Here is a 17545-nt window from a genome sequence, read left to right as displayed (position 1 = left end):
TTTTGAAATTACTAATACTGATAACAAGGTGTATAAGTAGTGAGTTAGTCTTAAAAAATGGTCTCAATTGAGAAGTAAAGGAAGAATTTTATCACGATCTAAGCGACGATCATTAGCTTAAAATATACAAAAATGTAACTGTAATATAATATTTTACGCCCAATTAATTGTTTCACGCACCAAGACCATAACTTAATTAAAGCGAATTTTAAATCCATCTCAATTTCGTAAGTCGAGACTCTCTGAATGGTAAAAAAAGCTGGCAATTTTAATTTTATTGGGATTGTTAAATTCGGATTATCCTCAGTGCGACAAACGGTCGTTCACTTTTGACCCAAGGCTATGATACAAGGTTATATTAATCGCGAAAATTTGACTGAAAAATTGTTGTTAAATGGAGAGAAATTATAAACACTGTTTTATTTCTAACAACTAAATAAATGTACCAGAAAATATTTATTAAATCACCATATAGAAGAAAACTAAAAATATTTTATAAATGTGTTAGGCTGTAAAATAAAACCATGACTACAATTTTATTACAAATGTTGGTGAATAACGGGATTGATATAATATCAATCATCAAAATCCGATATCAATGTGATAAAAGAATGTTCCGAGGAACGCTTTCTTGATCCGTTTTTCTGATGATGATTAATAATTAATATTTAGTAATATGGTTTATGGAAATGTTATTTGGTAATTCAGACATTAACTAGTAACAATCATTTTCATGTATTTCTAGATATATATTAACTTATTTAAATTGGGATGGTATGGTTTATTTTCTTAAATATTTACTAATTAGTTTTATATGTCGTAAATGATTTAAATCAAAGCAAATTTGTTCGTCATCTGTCTCGTAATTTACAAATGATTCAAAAGCGTTACTATGATGTAACTTATATTAAAACAAGTTGAATAAAGGAAAAATGAGTGAAATATATATTGCAGTTTTGGTATAGGTACTTAAATTCCTTTATTGACTTGTAGCTTTAACTATTTATATAATATTGATTCACTATAGTTCTAATTAAAAGCTGAAAAATCTTTCACCTATGATTTACGCCAGTCGATACATTGGGCATGTATTTTGTAGTTGTTTTACGTCGTTTTTAACATAAATTTTCAAATTTAATCTATATTAATTTGAGTAAAATCAATCGTCTATTGGGCGTTAATTTTTGTTTATTGCGACATATAGGCTTTTTATCAACAGAGTTCCTTATAAGTTATGGTATAAGTTCAGCGTCATTACCAGCCTTTATGTAAATTCCATTGCATCGGTTCTCTAATCGTCGTAAACATTATAACAGAATGAGTAACTTCGAACACTCATTTCATATTCCAATGGAATTTAGTCCCGTACTTCCACTTGTATTTGTACGCGGTTACATCAGTACAATGTCTCAGTTTGTTACCAGTTGAATACGATATACGCTTTATCATTGATAAAATGTTATTACCACTATAGCTTATCAAGGCAACGTTACATATGGAAACACAGCTCCATCACCAAATATGGTAACGTAAATTCTGATTGGTGGAAAAGTAACAGATAGTACTGTGTGTGATAAGCTGCGATTTATATACATTATCCTCTGCATTCGACTCTCATTTAGTAAAGTGCTGGCTTGTGCGGCAGTCGTACGAATTTTTATAAAATAATTTATTAAATGTAAGTTCATTTACTTTATTTTATAGTGTTTATAACGGGTTCATATAAATAATTGTGCAGTGTTAGCTGGAATGTCTTGTGTACATGAATCATAGGTGTTTCGTGATTATGTAATTGCTTATCAGATTCCATAACGTGAAATTTATTTTTACAACCAATGACACGTCAGTCTTTTCTAAAAAAATATGAATAAAAAACAAATTCATAGATTCGTTGTATATGAAATTTTTAAATTCAAACATTTCTGATAATATAATTCAGTTGTTATTGAATTTGGCATTGAATTTATTAACGATTCATAGCATTTAAGGTTGTTTCAGTATGGAAATAACCTCGATATAGTTTCAAACATTTATACTTACGTGTCATTCGTTGTGTAATTTTAATAACGTCATTTCCTTATCAGCTCACGTAGCGATGACTATATGCGGACATGATAACAATAGTACTAATAAAAAGATTACGATTAAGCGATAAGAGGTGCTTCTGAAGGAATAAGGCAAATTAATAGGGTAATAATTATTTCAGACTAATTAAAAATGTGCGACGAAGAAGTAGCCGCGTTGGTAGTAGACAATGGATCCGGTATGTGCAAGGCCGGTTTCGCGGGTGATGACGCTCCCCGGGCCGTTTTCCCATCTATCGTCGGCAGACCCCGTCATCAGGGAGTGATGGTCGGTATGGGACAGAAGGACTCGTACGTAGGTGACGAGGCCCAGAGCAAGAGAGGTATCCTCACCCTCAAATACCCCATTGAGCACGGTATCGTTACCAACTGGGATGACATGGAGAAGATCTGGCACCACACCTTCTACAATGAGCTCCGTGTTGCTCCCGAGGAGCACCCCGTCCTGCTCACTGAGGCTCCCCTCAACCCTAAGGCCAACAGGTATATATTACCACCACTTTAAAAACATTAACACGATTTTAGATTTGGCATCTTCAGCGTCTAATGGTGCCATTTTCGTTTCAGAGAGAAGATGACCCAGATCATGTTCGAGACCTTCAACACCCCCGCTATGTACGTAGCCATCCAGGCCGTGCTATCTCTGTACGCCTCCGGTCGTACCACCGGTATCGTGCTCGACTCCGGTGACGGTGTCTCCCACACGGTCCCCATCTACGAGGGTTACGCCTTGCCCCACGCTATCCTGCGTCTGGACTTGGCCGGTCGTGACCTTACCGACTACCTAATGAAGATCCTCACCGAGCGTGGATACTCATTCACCACCACAGCCGAGCGTGAAATCGTAAGAGACATCAAGGAAAAGCTCTGCTACGTGGCTCTTGATTTCGAGCAGGAGATGGCCACCGCCGCCTCTAGCAGCTCACTCGAGAAGTCCTATGAACTTCCCGACGGACAGGTCATCACCATCGGAAACGAAAGATTCCGTTGTCCCGAGGCCCTCTTCCAACCCTCATTCTTGGGTATGGAAGCCAATGGTATTCATGAAACCACATACAACTCAATCATGAAGTGTGACGTCGATATCCGTAAGGACTTGTACGCCAACACAGTATTATCTGGTGGTACCACAATGTACCCAGGAATCGCCGACCGTATGCAGAAGGAAATCACAGCTTTAGCACCATCCACGATGAAGATCAAGATCATCGCTCCCCCTGAGAGGAAATACTCCGTATGGATCGGAGGATCTATCTTGGCCTCGCTGTCGACCTTCCAGCAAATGTGGATCTCGAAACAGGAGTACGATGAATCTGGCCCCTCCATTGTGCACAGGAAGTGCTTCTAAATGCTTAATGAGACTAATAACAGTAACATATGATGCCCTACACCGAGACCCCAGCTGGGCGGCTCAAACTACGCTTGTGATCTAATATTTAAGTACAGTATTTAAATAGGTTGTAAGGTATCGTAATATGCATATTACGTAAAAAACGTTTTTGACAAAGATTTTTAATTTATTTATTGCAACTAACATTTGTAATAAAATAATTTATTATACCGGTATAAATATGTCGTTTCTTTTATCTTTCACTTTAAAATCAAACCTATTATCGATCTAGAACTATATGCCCCAATTATTTCTAGATTTGCTAAACATTAATTTCGGTAATTGATAATTATTGATAACTTTTCGATACCCGGCGGGCGGACAGACTATGAAATTATTACAGCTACGAGTTTTGTACCAGGAAGGGCGTGTCAGCTGCGATCGATTAGTGCGCCTAATCTTACTAATGGAATTCTTGAATAACCTGGGCGAGCCAAACGCCCAGAACAAAGGTCAATTACCTGAGTTATCGCGTCCTTCGAATTAAATATACTAATTGCTCTGCCTTCATCGCTTGATAAGAAACAGTAAGGAAGTGATTCCGATTTAGATTTCTCGCGACAATACAATAGGTTCACTCAATTAAATGAAAATCAAACCTATACCTGAACTTTTAAATTTAAGGAATTTCAGAAGGACAAATGTATATATAGAGGAGTTACCAAACTGCGGGAATATTATTTACAGGAAAATCAATTATATGAAATCATGTTGTCTAAATTAACAGTATTTTGCGGTGGAGTGATAAAATAGGGAAATAATTTCAATTAGCAAATGGGGGAATCATTTATTTTAGTTATCCTTAACATGTTGTTATAGTCATTGGTCTAATATCAATTTAAATTTATTATGTTAAATTCACACACTTAAAATTCAAAGTAGCAAGTCTTCATGCCGTCGTGTATTTTTCTCTTTACAGGGGAGCATGAGACTAATGCCTTTGTCATATTATGTATGAATACAAAAAGGTTTAATACTCTAATTACTCTAAATACATCTATAGTATCGGCTCAGCACTGATGGTAAATGCGAAAATGCACACACGGGAATCATACTTAATACTAGACTTAGAATTTTACAGTCTTCTTAAATTGAGATGGCTAGTCAAATGAAACAAAATATGTGTTTCGAATGGAGTCTGATATTTATGATCTTTAAATATTCACCTGTTAAAAAATTATTTAGATGACAAAATAATCCGTTATTATAATGTATCATTATTAACGATTACACTTAACGCTAGCTAAGGCTACTAAACTTATGTGAAACAAAGCACTATCAATCCTAAACAGGCTAGAGAGCAAAATAATAAGTATAATCTATTATTGGAAACAGATAATAACATTAACGATATAGTACAAATAAAGCATTCATTCTTATCAGTTGTTTCCCATTACAAAATTAGAATAAACACAACGAGTGATGCGTGGAAAGCAAATTCGGTTATTTTTACCTGACCTAGTGTAGATAGTTTATAATTAGAGAACACACCCACCATGCGTCTGCGTTTCGTCTGCATGTGACGTCAGAGCACGATTATTCCTGGACGTAGTAAAAGCATTGTATAGTAGTAAGATATTGGTGACGGTAATCATCCTTGTTGATAATCTTAACACATTTACTCCCTACATACATACACACTTGGTAACAATTAAATTTAAAAATACTTTCTTAGAGCATTAAATATTTCATAAACTGCCTACATGCATTGTTGTTGTTGTCAAAGACTATAGATTGATGATACTAATTTGTTTTCTAATGTTATGATGTTTTGGGTGTTCCTAAAATAATATTCGTTATTAAATATACAGTATTTACAATATTCTTAACCTGCATATAATTAAAAATTGCAATAATAATTAAAAATTGAAAAAAAAAACTTGTATTCCTGTAGCAGTGCACATTGCTCACAGAATTCCCTCACCATATTGCGATACTTGTTCGATGAGCGAGGAACTCAATGCATTCATTATTTTTTTCTAATAATTTTACATCTAGTAATATAAAATTAATTGAAACTTTTTCAATTAAAGAACCCATTTTGACAAGTTGCACCCGTAAAACCGTGCAATTTTATAGTCAGCGATGCAGTATGAATTTGCAGTTAAGACATTATTTGCAAAGAAGCCAGACAAGACACGTTCACTGTCTCGCCGACTGTCTGATGCTTAGTTAGTATTATGCGAGTTAGGCTATCGTCGCATGATCTAAATAACAAAGTAGGTAAGGTTTTACTATATTACTAAAGGTAGGCGATACAATTATAATAGGATTCCGTTTCCTTCTATCGATCGACCCTCCAGATTCGCACAGGTTTCTCCTTGTGTTTTCTTGTCTTGTCTTACATACTTACAGTATGTTGGTTTAGTGGTCCACAAAATGGAATATATCATAATATAAGTATACGGCAATGGAGCTTAGTTTCGTTTTATTGGTTTTGGAGTTTAGTTCAAAAACATATGGCATTTTAATAGAGGAAACTGAGACGGATGTCGTCTAACAATAAGACACTACTAACACTGCGACTCGTCATATTAATGAGGCTTTGTTCTTAAATGGTAGGGATTTTACTTTTTGAATAAGCGAACTCTCTTTCCTTGTATCTTAAGTTATTTTTATATTAATTAGAATTATTCTTATATTGATAAAATTTAACTACTTAAGTGTAATCAGGTCTTATTTACAAAACCTATTAAATATATATTTTAATCTACCAATAAATAAATCTGCTGAATATTAAAATCGATGGCGGTATAACTTATGTGTTTTCAAGCTATTAAACTATATAAATTAACAAATAATTACTTATAGAAGCTATCTGGCGTGCCGTGCAGCCCTATGTGAACAGCGTACCCTCGCCACCCCAGTCCAACGAATGTCAAGGGCGGGACCGATCGATGCGACTCGCCCGCGGAACGCTACCATGCTGGAACCAACACGAAACATTTCATATAATCACTATAAACTCTCGTAAGCTGGCGTATGTGCACACCCTACTGGTGATGGCATATGAAAATCGTGTCCCGAAGCATTACTATTTCCCCGGAAAATTAGCTATAAACACGTGACCATTGTTATTAGGAGGATTTAATATATAAGACAAATCAATTCTCTGATAAATAATATTCTTTGTTCATATAAACGAACACGTTCTCTCAAATACTTTTCCATACGTATGTTCCGGCTCACATTAGACGCACCAAAAACAATCTTTTGTAATAATTTTCAAACACATTATCGTTTTTGACTATTATTATTTATCTTCCGAAATGTATACGTTTGAGACTCCTTTATTCAATATTTTAGATTTTATACGAGGCGAAGCCAAGATTTTAAGCCATAAGCCATGTCATACAAAAATGCTTAAATATGAAACAATCGTTGCTATCTTTCAACAAGCAATAGCAGTACAGTAATGAATTCAATAGACAACATCAAATGTTTCTTTATGTAAAAGTTTTAAGTTTTAATTAAAAGCCAATTTTAATTTTCAATCCAATTCGAGTTTAAATTCTTGTATGAATCTACAGAAGCAAAGCCATTGTTGTTTTTCTGTTAAAACCTGCTGCAGGTTGGTAAAAAACCAACCCTTGGTCGGACAAGCTCTTCAATAGGAATGCTATTGCACATTCATAATTAATTTAAAATGAACCTTATGTCGTGGTAACAAAATAGATAATTAGTTATATTACGCCGTATATTTTTAGTATGTAGGGCAACTTGTTTAACGTGAAATGAAGCGTTCATGTGCGATGTTCTTTGCGTCAACATCACTGCTTAACGATATTTATCATATAACCAATAAAGGGTAAAAAGTTAACCACAATAATCCACTATAAGTTATTTTTCTTTTCTTTTTATTATTATTATTTTGTGTGATTCTGTGTGTCTGTGGTTAGTAATAAAAGATGTGTATTTCTATACTACTGTATATTCTTTAATATTTTATGCGTATTTTCCTTAGGTTTATTAGTACCTTGTAGTCGATATTTTGTCGCGTTGCTAAATTTTAGCATGTCCCCCTCAAGGCGACGCGAATCAACAGACGCATGACTCATTCAAGAACACGATAGTTTTATTATTCAACGCTCGAATAATATTTACTGTGGTACAATATCGTTTATGGTCTGTGGAAATCGAGTAGTGTGGAAAAGAATTAAGTATTTCTTCTATATTTATATTAGTTAGACTATAGAGATAAATACATAAAATATGGACATCGATAGACTAGTGATTCTATATCAAAACAAATAATTTAAATTCATAATATAGGTATATTGCAATTACCAAATACTTAAAATTGCCAATATTTAGGATCTGGTACAATGCATGTAAGGTTTGTTCTAACGTAAATAAAACCAGATCCAAAAATAGTACGTAATAAATTATAAGTTATATTACTAGGCCTAGATGCATAGTTTGAAAAGTTCTAATGGTCTTTAGAATTTACACTCAGACCTTATAAAGTTGTACCATATTGAATAATACCCAGACAATGCTGTTTCTACGTGTTTTAGTTACTTAATTGACTCACATGATTGAGTCTTATCCAAACGGATATAAGTGTCATCGTGAAAAGGCGTTTAGGATATTGTATTCTTTAGATAAAAAGTAATATATACTTCTGCACTATAAAGGGGAAAGATTCGATTTTTTGTAACTCAAAAACTATAAAAAATGATTTTAAAAATTGATTAACCAATGTTAAACTACATTAACAGCGAGTTACATCACATACAATCAATATGAACATAGTATCAATGAATTATCTTCCTCTATCAGGAACGATGGATGGATGGAGGAAAATTGAAAAATATTTTTTGTGCTTGATCATTGATTGAAATTTAAAGTAGGCCATTGGGTAAATTATAACATAACGTATGCTATATATTTATAGATACACTGTATGTGTCACCATTTAAAAATAAATTTATGTTAAATATGTACCTAGGGCGAGGTGACTCATTTATATAATTCTACCTCTAACCTTACCTACGATAACTGTGAGAATTCTCGTTTAAATTGCTCCTGGAAAAAGGTTTTTTTTTCAATGAAATTAAATTCTTCTAGATAAATAATTTCATACGAATATGTTTTTTTATTAAATTTTTAAGTTCTTTATTTTGACATTTACTAAACTATATTGCCCTAGATTATTTTATTGATTTGTTACATTACTTTCGCGTTAATCATGATTCTGGGTATTCGTGAGTTGCGTTTTATGAGGAAAACCGGTTGAGCTTCTGCACTCGTCTGACCAGGATTATTTCAAAGTTTAGCTTCTGCTGATTTGACACAATATATTGATTTAGCTTATGGTATATAAAATCCAATACTTAACTGCTCGTCTCTAAATATTTACAAACCCTGGTTTTAAAGGAATATAAATTGATATTAAATATTCAAGTATCTATATAGTAGTAGTAGCTACATGCATTTATTATTGATTACTTCATGAAACAAATGACAACTGGAAAGCATTCTATGAAATTATAAAACTAAATAACCGACGATTGTCTTTACTTCTGCCAATATTAATTGTATAGGACGTGTATATTTCCGATAAGAGTCTATGAAATTGCCCTTGACCCCTCTGTAATGACCCCATGTGACGCTCCTGGAGGTCTACAAGAATTGGTTACGAGGAGTTGACTCAACGTAGTACACATTCTGACTCATGACTAATTTCTGAACATTTTGTTGAATTCTTTGTATGAATCATATTTATTTACTTAAAACACGTTCAATACTTTGAATTTAATAATGTGTTTTACAATGAATAAACGTAGATGTAATCATCACTAGACAATATACGCGACTGAAGATGGTGTCAGCTGTTTGATACAACAATTAGTCTAAAGCAATTTGATTTTTAAATAATCATACATGTATAAGTTTTCTGTCTGTACCTACTTTGTGGGTACCGTAGAAATTTATCGAAATTAAGATTATTCGTTCATCTTCCACTAAGTAGAATAACGTATGCATGTATTAAATTAGCATGAATATTTACGTAAATATGAATATCACGTTCTACTATATTAATTTTTCTGTTAAGTGAAAGTTATGAAAGTTCTGATTTTCGTTAAATAAATTTCACTAAACATCGTTTAAAAGAAGAAATAATTAATTGAAATATGTACATATTGGGTCCATATTTCAAGTTAACAAAATCATTTCAATGGCTTTCAATATAAACGATTATTATGTCTAGCCGTATTATATTGTCTCCTTCATTCAAAAAGTTGTCAAAAAAACATTCTTTGATTGTGAATTTGGAATAGCTGACCAAATGACAAATTTACACTGATAATCTCCATAGTTTATGAACTATAGGTTCCTAATTTTTGTCGAGTACAATCTTGGATCCTCCTTTTTTCCAATCAGAATAATCAACAGCTGAAGTGGAATTAATCTATTTTTTGAATGAATTAGTCTTTAAAACAATATACTTACCTGATTGAAATTCTCTATTATAAATATGTAATAGTAATTTATAATCTTTGAAGGAATCGAACAGTGAAAAGACAGGAGCAGACAAAGGGCAATATGTAATTATTGCTTATCGTCTCCTTAGGTAGGTATATGAAAAATTTAATGGGCGCAGTAACGCCAACTGATAGTGATATCCGACCATCAATAAAAACTATTTAAAATATTGAAAATGGCATTCTAATTTTGATTTCAGTTTTGTCAAGTCATAATGACATTTGCATTGCAGGAGAAAATACATATGTTTCGTTTTAAATGATTGGTTATTTAAAAGTGTAGATGTTTTCAATTATTTAAATTTACGGTTTGAAGATTGTCACTCGATTAAGACCACAACGAATTGTTTGGGAACAGCCAAGTGGGCTGTAGAAAGAAATCAAATCGTAACTTAAAGAGTGAACGGTTGATCGGCTGACATCTAGCACGCCGATCGCTCAATCTGGTGGAAAAAAATAGGTAGGCACATAATTATAATACTTTTCATGACGTAATAACTGTAAATTTTTAATTTATCTGCCTAAGAATTAATAATAAAAATTGTTCAATGGATATACAGAAAGGTTAAGTTATGAAGATGGTGTCGTATCATCAATTAGTATCATATCGGAATTCATATCTAAATATGTCTAGTACCACAGAGTTAAAACTCGATTTATTTTAAGTTTAACATTGTAAGACCTCGTAATTCGTATCAAGAGCCCGGCGCCCGGCGCGCTATCAACGACGATGCTGCGACAGAGGGGTGAGGGGGCGCGCAGGCTCCCTGCAGCGCAATACCATATATGGTAACGAAAACTCAGAATTGTTCTGATTGGTCGAGAGGTCTCCGCCGTTGCGGGCTCGCGGGTCGGGGCGCCCCGATATCGAGCCTCACTTAAATACTCCGCGAGCCTCGAAAGCCAACATTCCACGAAGTGAACTCGAGTAGTGGTGTTGTGCAGCAAATCTGTGGCTGTGCAATAGCAATAGTAATTTATTTATTTAATAGGACTATTTAATTAAAGTAAGTTTACGTGCAAGTGTATAGTGCATATTTGTGTAGTGTTAATTTTAAGTGCAAAGAATGTTAGGTCAGTGACACGGGGTGACACCGCATGATGCCGCGCCGGCGGACGGGACTTGGGAACGCCGGTTGCGGTAGGGTGTGGTCGGAACACTCAACTGATTGTGAATGGAATTTTGAAAAAGATAAACGTGAAACATGCGAAAGCTTTGAAATACCCGTGTCACAGGCCTACATTCAATGCCACGTCTTCGCGTCATGTTAGATACCTTTTATGGTCAACACGTTTCCACCGCCCACTCGACACTGTGGGCGATATTAGTTTAGTTCTTACATCATTTTTAAATTTTTTACTACTTATTACTGATGCCTCTAATCCATTACTATTATTTTACTAACAATTTTTAATTATTTCAGACTAATTCAAAATGTGCGACGAAGAAGTAGCCGCGTTGGTAGTAGACAATGGATCCGGTATGTGCAAGGCCGGTTTCGCGGGTGATGACGCTCCCCGGGCCGTATTCCCATCTATCGTCGGCAGACCCCGTCATCAGGGAGTGATGGTCGGTATGGGACAGAAGGACTCGTACGTAGGTGACGAGGCCCAGAGCAAGAGAGGTATCCTCACCCTCAAATACCCCATTGAGCACGGTATCGTTACCAACTGGGATGACATGGAGAAGATCTGGCACCACACCTTCTACAATGAGCTCCGTGTTGCTCCCGAGGAGCACCCCGTCCTGCTCACTGAGGCTCCCCTCAACCCTAAGGCCAACAGGTACATATTACCACCACTTTAAAAACATTAACACGATTTTAGATTTGGCATCTTCAGCGTCTAATGGTGCCATTTTCGTTTCAGAGAGAAGATGACCCAGATCATGTTCGAGACCTTCAACACCCCCGCTATGTACGTAGCCATCCAGGCCGTGCTATCGCTGTACGCCTCCGGTCGTACCACCGGTATCGTGCTCGACTCCGGTGACGGTGTCTCCCACACGGTCCCCATCTACGAGGGTTACGCCTTGCCCCACGCTATCCTGCGTCTGGACTTGGCCGGTCGTGACCTTACCGACTACCTAATGAAGATCCTCACCGAGCGTGGATACTCATTCACCACCACAGCCGAGCGTGAAATCGTAAGAGACATCAAGGAAAAGCTCTGCTACGTGGCTCTTGATTTCGAGCAGGAGATGGCCACCGCCGCCTCTAGCAGCTCACTCGAGAAGTCCTATGAACTTCCCGACGGACAGGTCATCACCATCGGAAACGAAAGATTCCGTTGTCCCGAGGCCCTCTTCCAACCCTCATTCTTGGGTATGGAAGCCTGTGGTATCCATGAAACCACATACAACTCCATCATGAAGTGTGACGTCGATATCCGTAAGGACTTGTACGCCAACACAGTATTATCTGGTGGTACCACAATGTACCCAGGAATCGCCGACCGTATGCAGAAGGAAATAACAGCGCTGGCGCCATCCACCATGAAAATTAAAATCATCGCACCCCCAGAGAGGAAGTACTCCGTATGGATCGGAGGTTCCATTCTCGCGTCCCTGTCGACCTTCCAGCAGATGTGGATCTCGAAACAGGAGTACGACGAGTCCGGTCCCTCTATCGTGCACAGGAAGTGCTTCTAAGCGCATAATATTAGCGCACTGCTGCCACAAGAAGCGGCCCGCGGCACGGCCGGTCCCGCGGCCGGCTGCTCAACTCAGGCTTGTAATCTCCGTTAATTTAATTGTACGTAAGATATTATTGTAATTAAATCGTAATAGTGACGGCAGGACGGAGCGCGGCGCCGCGGGCGCGCCTCGACCGCCGGCCTCGGTACTGCACTCGCCAAAGGATCTTTTTGTAATCTCATGAATGATGATTGTATGTGCTGAAACGGATAAGACTACTTTCTTACTAGGTCATTTATAAATTATAAAAGAAAAAAAATACATGAAAAAAATTCGTAAAATTTAACCTGTCTTTGATTTTACCGCCCTGATATAGCAGAATCCAAACAATTCATTGCAACATGCATGCAACGTGTAGGACCAATGTTCGACATTGACCTTTGGTAAAAATAGAAGCTGCGCGGGGGAGCAACGCGATTATAAATAAACTGATCTTTGATCTCGTTACCCACTATCAGTTAATCTGTTGCACACATGCTCTACCGTCATTCAAGTAAGCCGACTGCTTATACCAATGGAAAGCAGGTCAATACGTAGGCGGTCGGAGATAGGATTTATAAATGTAAAAAAATGAGACGCCTTAGTTTTAAATATTTAGTTTCTACCGTACATGCACCCAACGTAAGATATCTATGAGTCGGTGCTTAAATTGTTCTGTTTGTATTGTTGTATTCAGTTTTCAAATAATTATATTTAGATAGTAAATGATAAAAGAAGAATATAGTAGTAGGTCAACATTTTCTGTTTACTGTATATCCACGTACCGGAGTCGTATACACAATAATTCATCTGCGGTTTCCTAGCCTTTGATGGGCAAGACGACTCTGATCATGGCAGTTGCTTTTGGCTGAAAAAATCGAGCGCTAACAAACACATTACGAGCATACTTACATGTACGAGTCGTGGTTCTAAAAATACTTGGTCTTGGTAGGGGGTACTTTAAGATTTCGGTATTCAAATTTTCAAATGCTAAAAATAAATAGGCAAACAGATGGGGTAGTAATAAAACAAATTCATATTTTTTTAAAACTTTAATTGGAACAACACATTTAGATTTCGGTGAAGCATTATGGTAAAACACTAACCTTATCTTAAAAAAAATTCACACTGCAATGAAATAAGTTAAAATACACTCAAATATTTTATAAACTCATACAATCAGGCATTACACGTATTTAGATAAAACTGTAGAAAATTTCATTTTTATATACATATTACGAAAATATATTGTTGAAGTATTTTTGTACGACAATACTAACGAAGTTTTAGATATTTTATTAGTAATAATATACATGATTACTTTCATTTATTGTCTTTATTGATAAATAGTACTATGTATTAACAATCCTATAAGACACTGTGAGGAAACTTGGTAAAACATATAATGAATATATTATAGAATAGGTGTAGTATTATGAAAACACCACAAAGTAGTAAATTAATAGTTTTATTCACCTATTAGGAGAAGTGTAATGGCCTAGATGCTTTATACTTATTGCATTGTATTAATACTACAATTCCGAGAAAATACAGATTAAAGTCTTTGACATGCCATATATAGGTCATTTGATTTTTATTATAAATTATAATTTCAACATGCGTCGTTATTTCGATTAATATCATCTTCATGAATTCGAGCTGCCTCATTTTGTATCATGTTGTTGTTTAACTATTAAATAGTCAACAAACAATAATGGCTAAAACTTGAATTTCTATGCTTTTGTACTGGTTCTGTTAAATGTGTTTTCTTGTAATAGTCACTGTCATTCATAAAAACTAAAGCAGTTTGTTTACACTGTTTTAACTTTGTACACTAAATTGTGTCTGACCGGCTTTTACTACAGCTATATAAAATACTTTAGTTCTGACTGTTGTCAAATTATGTTTTTATAAAGAACATCTTTGTTATTTGTGTACTTCCTTAATTTATACGAAAACATGATAAGAACGAGATTAAAACTTAATTCAATAAAATTGGCATAAAAATTATAAACTAAATTGGACTAGTTCCTTCACTAACACTAATTTAAAATTATGCTCGGACTTGCTATACCGTAACATACGAATTACGGAGCGTTATTATAATAGTAAATGGACTGTCCGTTCGTTAGTTAAAAATATCAATACATAATTTTACATTGTCTATATAAGAACCTTTTGAAAGAACTCAAAATACTAACTTAAAATTTTAATCCTATTCAACTAGCTATTAACTGAATACAGAATAGTTTAAAAAATTCTCAATGAGGACTCCTGTGCCTAACAGTAGATTCGAGGCCTAATATATATTGTGTATATCAGTTTTTTGTACTATATCTTACTCATGTGCAATGCCAAATGAAACAATATAAGTATGGAAAACGGGTTTTAGACAAAAATACCTGAATAATTGTGACTATCCTAAATTACATTGTATAGGAATGACATTCACTCACGCGTGGTCACGTGACTAATTTCATACAAATCCATATATGGGTCACTAAGTATTTTTGTCTAGGGCCCCAGATCCAAGGTAGTTGCGTTTTGAGTAGTCCAGTAAACATGCTGTGATTGGGTTAAAACTTAATAAAAATCAGCTGTTTCCACAAAGGGTCGATGACCTCGTCAAGTGATAAAAGCTGACTTATTGTAACTGTACTTAACGCGCAGCGCTTTTCAGTACAATAAATAGTTAAAATATAAAATTTAATCTACCTTATATAATGAACTAAGCGTATGCCTTGTGCGGTATTGAGATTAGGGATTTGAGTTATTGCAACACCTTTGATAATTGAATTACAACTAAGAATGTATATTTTTTAAATTCTACCAATTTTTTTCACAAGGCGGGGAAACTCCTCACCGTTAAATGGTCACACTAACCCTAAATCGGAACACATTAAGTCACTTTGTACTAAAGTTATAAGGCCACAACTATGTTTCACTGTCTCTAATACTATCTTCCGTGGCTTGTCTTATATCATTCAAAGGGTTGCCATGTACCCTAAATCTATAAACGCAGGTGTATGTAGGGTTGCCATAGTTACTCTCGACCCGCAGTTCGACAATGTCGTAAGCGACTGGGTATTCTATACCACCAATGTTGGTCGTCTTAGGATATTGAACGGGGAAGTGTTGTATGGCCGTGCTATTGGCGTCGTACACGTAGTTACCGAATAAATGTGGCTCTGGGTCCAATTCACCATGGAGTCCCTACAATGCAAAATATAGGAATTCTTAAATAAACAAATTAATATATTTAATCCTCTCGTTGTAATTGTAATAATAATTAATAATAAGTCTTTATTCATTTAAGTTGGTACATCTTTCTTTTCATAGTGTCAGATTTGGGAACCCTTTTAAGTAAATATACCTGTGTTAGGGTTCCCAGCTCTTCCATAACAATCTTAATTACTTAAAATAATTTAACAAATTCATTTCCTTTTTATTTTTTACTTTTTAAACCGTTATCGTCACACCTGATTGTGTGCATGAGTAAGTGTGTGAGAGAGTGAATGAGTGGGTGAGTAAGTGAGTGAATGAGTGAGTGAGTAAGTGAGTGAATGAGTAACGTGTGTTTAAATCGTCGGTCTCAAAAGCAGCTCTAACACTGCGGCGTGATATGACTGATGATGATGAATTGTGACTGTATTAAAAGTAGCCTTGCCTAGTAATTAGGCACAGCGATCGCGCAGTATGTACAAACATACAGGAATGATTCCCATGATATATATGCGCTGATAATAATACTTACATAAACTGAGAAGTATTTAGGTGCGGATTCAATCTTCCCCTCAGCAGCCAGCAGACGAGACATATGCTCCAATGAAAAACCCGTTACTTCGATGATTGCGTATGTACGAATTACTAAAAAAATTATGAATATATATTTTATGGTTTACATATATACTAGTTTTAATTAAATAGGGATAGTATTAGCAACAGTTTCTTTTAATTGTCGTAAATTGTTGTGGTTTATGTTGCAGTACTGTTAATTTGCTTACAATTTTGTATCTAAACCATTTGTGAATGATTTTTGGTCTTTGTTAGTCTTCAACAATTAATAAGTTAAAAATGCGTGTTGGTTATAAAATTATTAAATTCAGCATACATCCTTTTTTTAATAGAAAAATTCTGTTAATCTTATTAAAGTATTCTTTAAATAAGATAAACGGCTTTTTCTATAATTCTATTGAACTAGTGCAGTGAGTATGTACATGGCATAAATAATTAAAGAGAATCTAGCTCAGATATTTGTAACCCAGTACTTGATTCAAGTGTTTAGCGCGAATTATTTATAAATATCTGGGAAACAGGGACTGTACATTTAAGCATTATATCATCAGCTGACAACTGATATTACTGTATTGTATATATTCATATTACTATTAATAATTTAGTTTTACACAGGAAAAATACCCTCAACCCTAAACTAGTAATAATATGACAACTAAAGAGAGAATCACATTAAACTTATGATCTATTTTATTATAAAAAATGTTTCAACACAATATTATATTTAGTACAAGTTTTATGATAAGGCCACTAGAGACTAGAAAATATATACCATGTTGTTATGTATGTTCTATGCTGTATGATCACTTACCCAGGTATCCTGGGAAACCCTGGAAAGCCCAGCATTCAGCGGGCATATTCCCTGGCGTTAGAGCATATCGTGGCGACGTGTACACCCACCAAACTGGCAAACCGAGGATGGAGTACTGCTTCGTCTTGATCTGGTATAGTTCGGTACAGCGCGTGGATATAACTTGACCGCCTGGAATCGAAAAATTTAATTTTAATATTGAAGAATGTTTTCTTGCTACAGTTTAGTGTATTTATGTTTATATAGTAATAATTATTTTATTATTTTCTTTATTATACTTATAAGATTTCAAATATTTTCATA

General features: G+C 35.1%; 3 protein-coding genes across 5 annotated transcripts in view; 2 read left to right on the top strand and 1 right to left on the bottom strand.

Annotated features, from left to right (window-relative positions):
• Positions 1 to 1553: 1553 nt before the first annotated feature.
• Positions 1554 to 3670, top strand: LOC110993588 (actin, cytoplasmic A3a). Its single transcript, XM_045630818.1, has 3 exons — positions 1554 to 1678; positions 2207 to 2567; positions 2652 to 3670. Exons 2-3 carry the CDS (start codon positions 2218 to 2220, stop codon positions 3430 to 3432), a joined length of 1131 nt encoding a protein of 376 aa, XP_045486774.1. The 5' UTR covers positions 1554 to 1678; positions 2207 to 2217; the 3' UTR covers positions 3433 to 3670.
• Positions 1576 to 12943, top strand: LOC110993589 (actin-5C). Of its 2 annotated transcripts, none has more exons than XM_045630817.1 (3): positions 1576 to 1678; positions 11387 to 11747; positions 11832 to 12943. In XM_045630817.1, exons 2-3 carry the CDS (start codon positions 11398 to 11400, stop codon positions 12610 to 12612), a joined length of 1131 nt encoding a protein of 376 aa, XP_045486773.1. In that variant the 5' UTR covers positions 1576 to 1678; positions 11387 to 11397; the 3' UTR covers positions 12613 to 12943. The 2 variants fall into 2 exon arrangements, with proteins under 2 accessions (XP_045486773.1, XP_045486772.1); XM_045630816.1 differs by lacking the exon at positions 1576 to 1678 and adding an exon at positions 10825 to 10969.
• Positions 12944 to 13673: 730 nt separating this feature from the next.
• LOC110993544 (SUN domain-containing protein 1) overlaps positions 13674 to 17545 on the bottom strand; it is a 28008-nt gene continuing 24136 nt past the window's right edge. For both annotated transcript variants that reach the window (XM_045630814.1, XM_045630815.1), the window contains 3 exons: positions 17243 to 17413; positions 16391 to 16503; positions 13674 to 15849 (listed from right to left, as the gene is read on the bottom strand). In XM_045630814.1, the coding sequence (XP_045486770.1) occupies positions 15571 to 15849; positions 16391 to 16503; positions 17243 to 17413 (563 nt within the window). In that variant the 3' untranslated portion in view covers positions 13674 to 15570. The remainder of the gene's footprint in view (positions 15850 to 16390; positions 16504 to 17242; positions 17414 to 17545) is intronic.

The sequence above is a fragment of the Pieris rapae genome, chromosome 13 (genome assembly GCF_905147795.1).
Source record: "Pieris rapae chromosome 13, ilPieRapa1.1, whole genome shotgun sequence".
Classification (NCBI taxonomy): Eukaryota; Metazoa; Arthropoda; class Insecta; order Lepidoptera; family Pieridae; genus Pieris; species Pieris rapae.
This window is presented reverse-complemented; position numbering and strand designations above follow the sequence as displayed.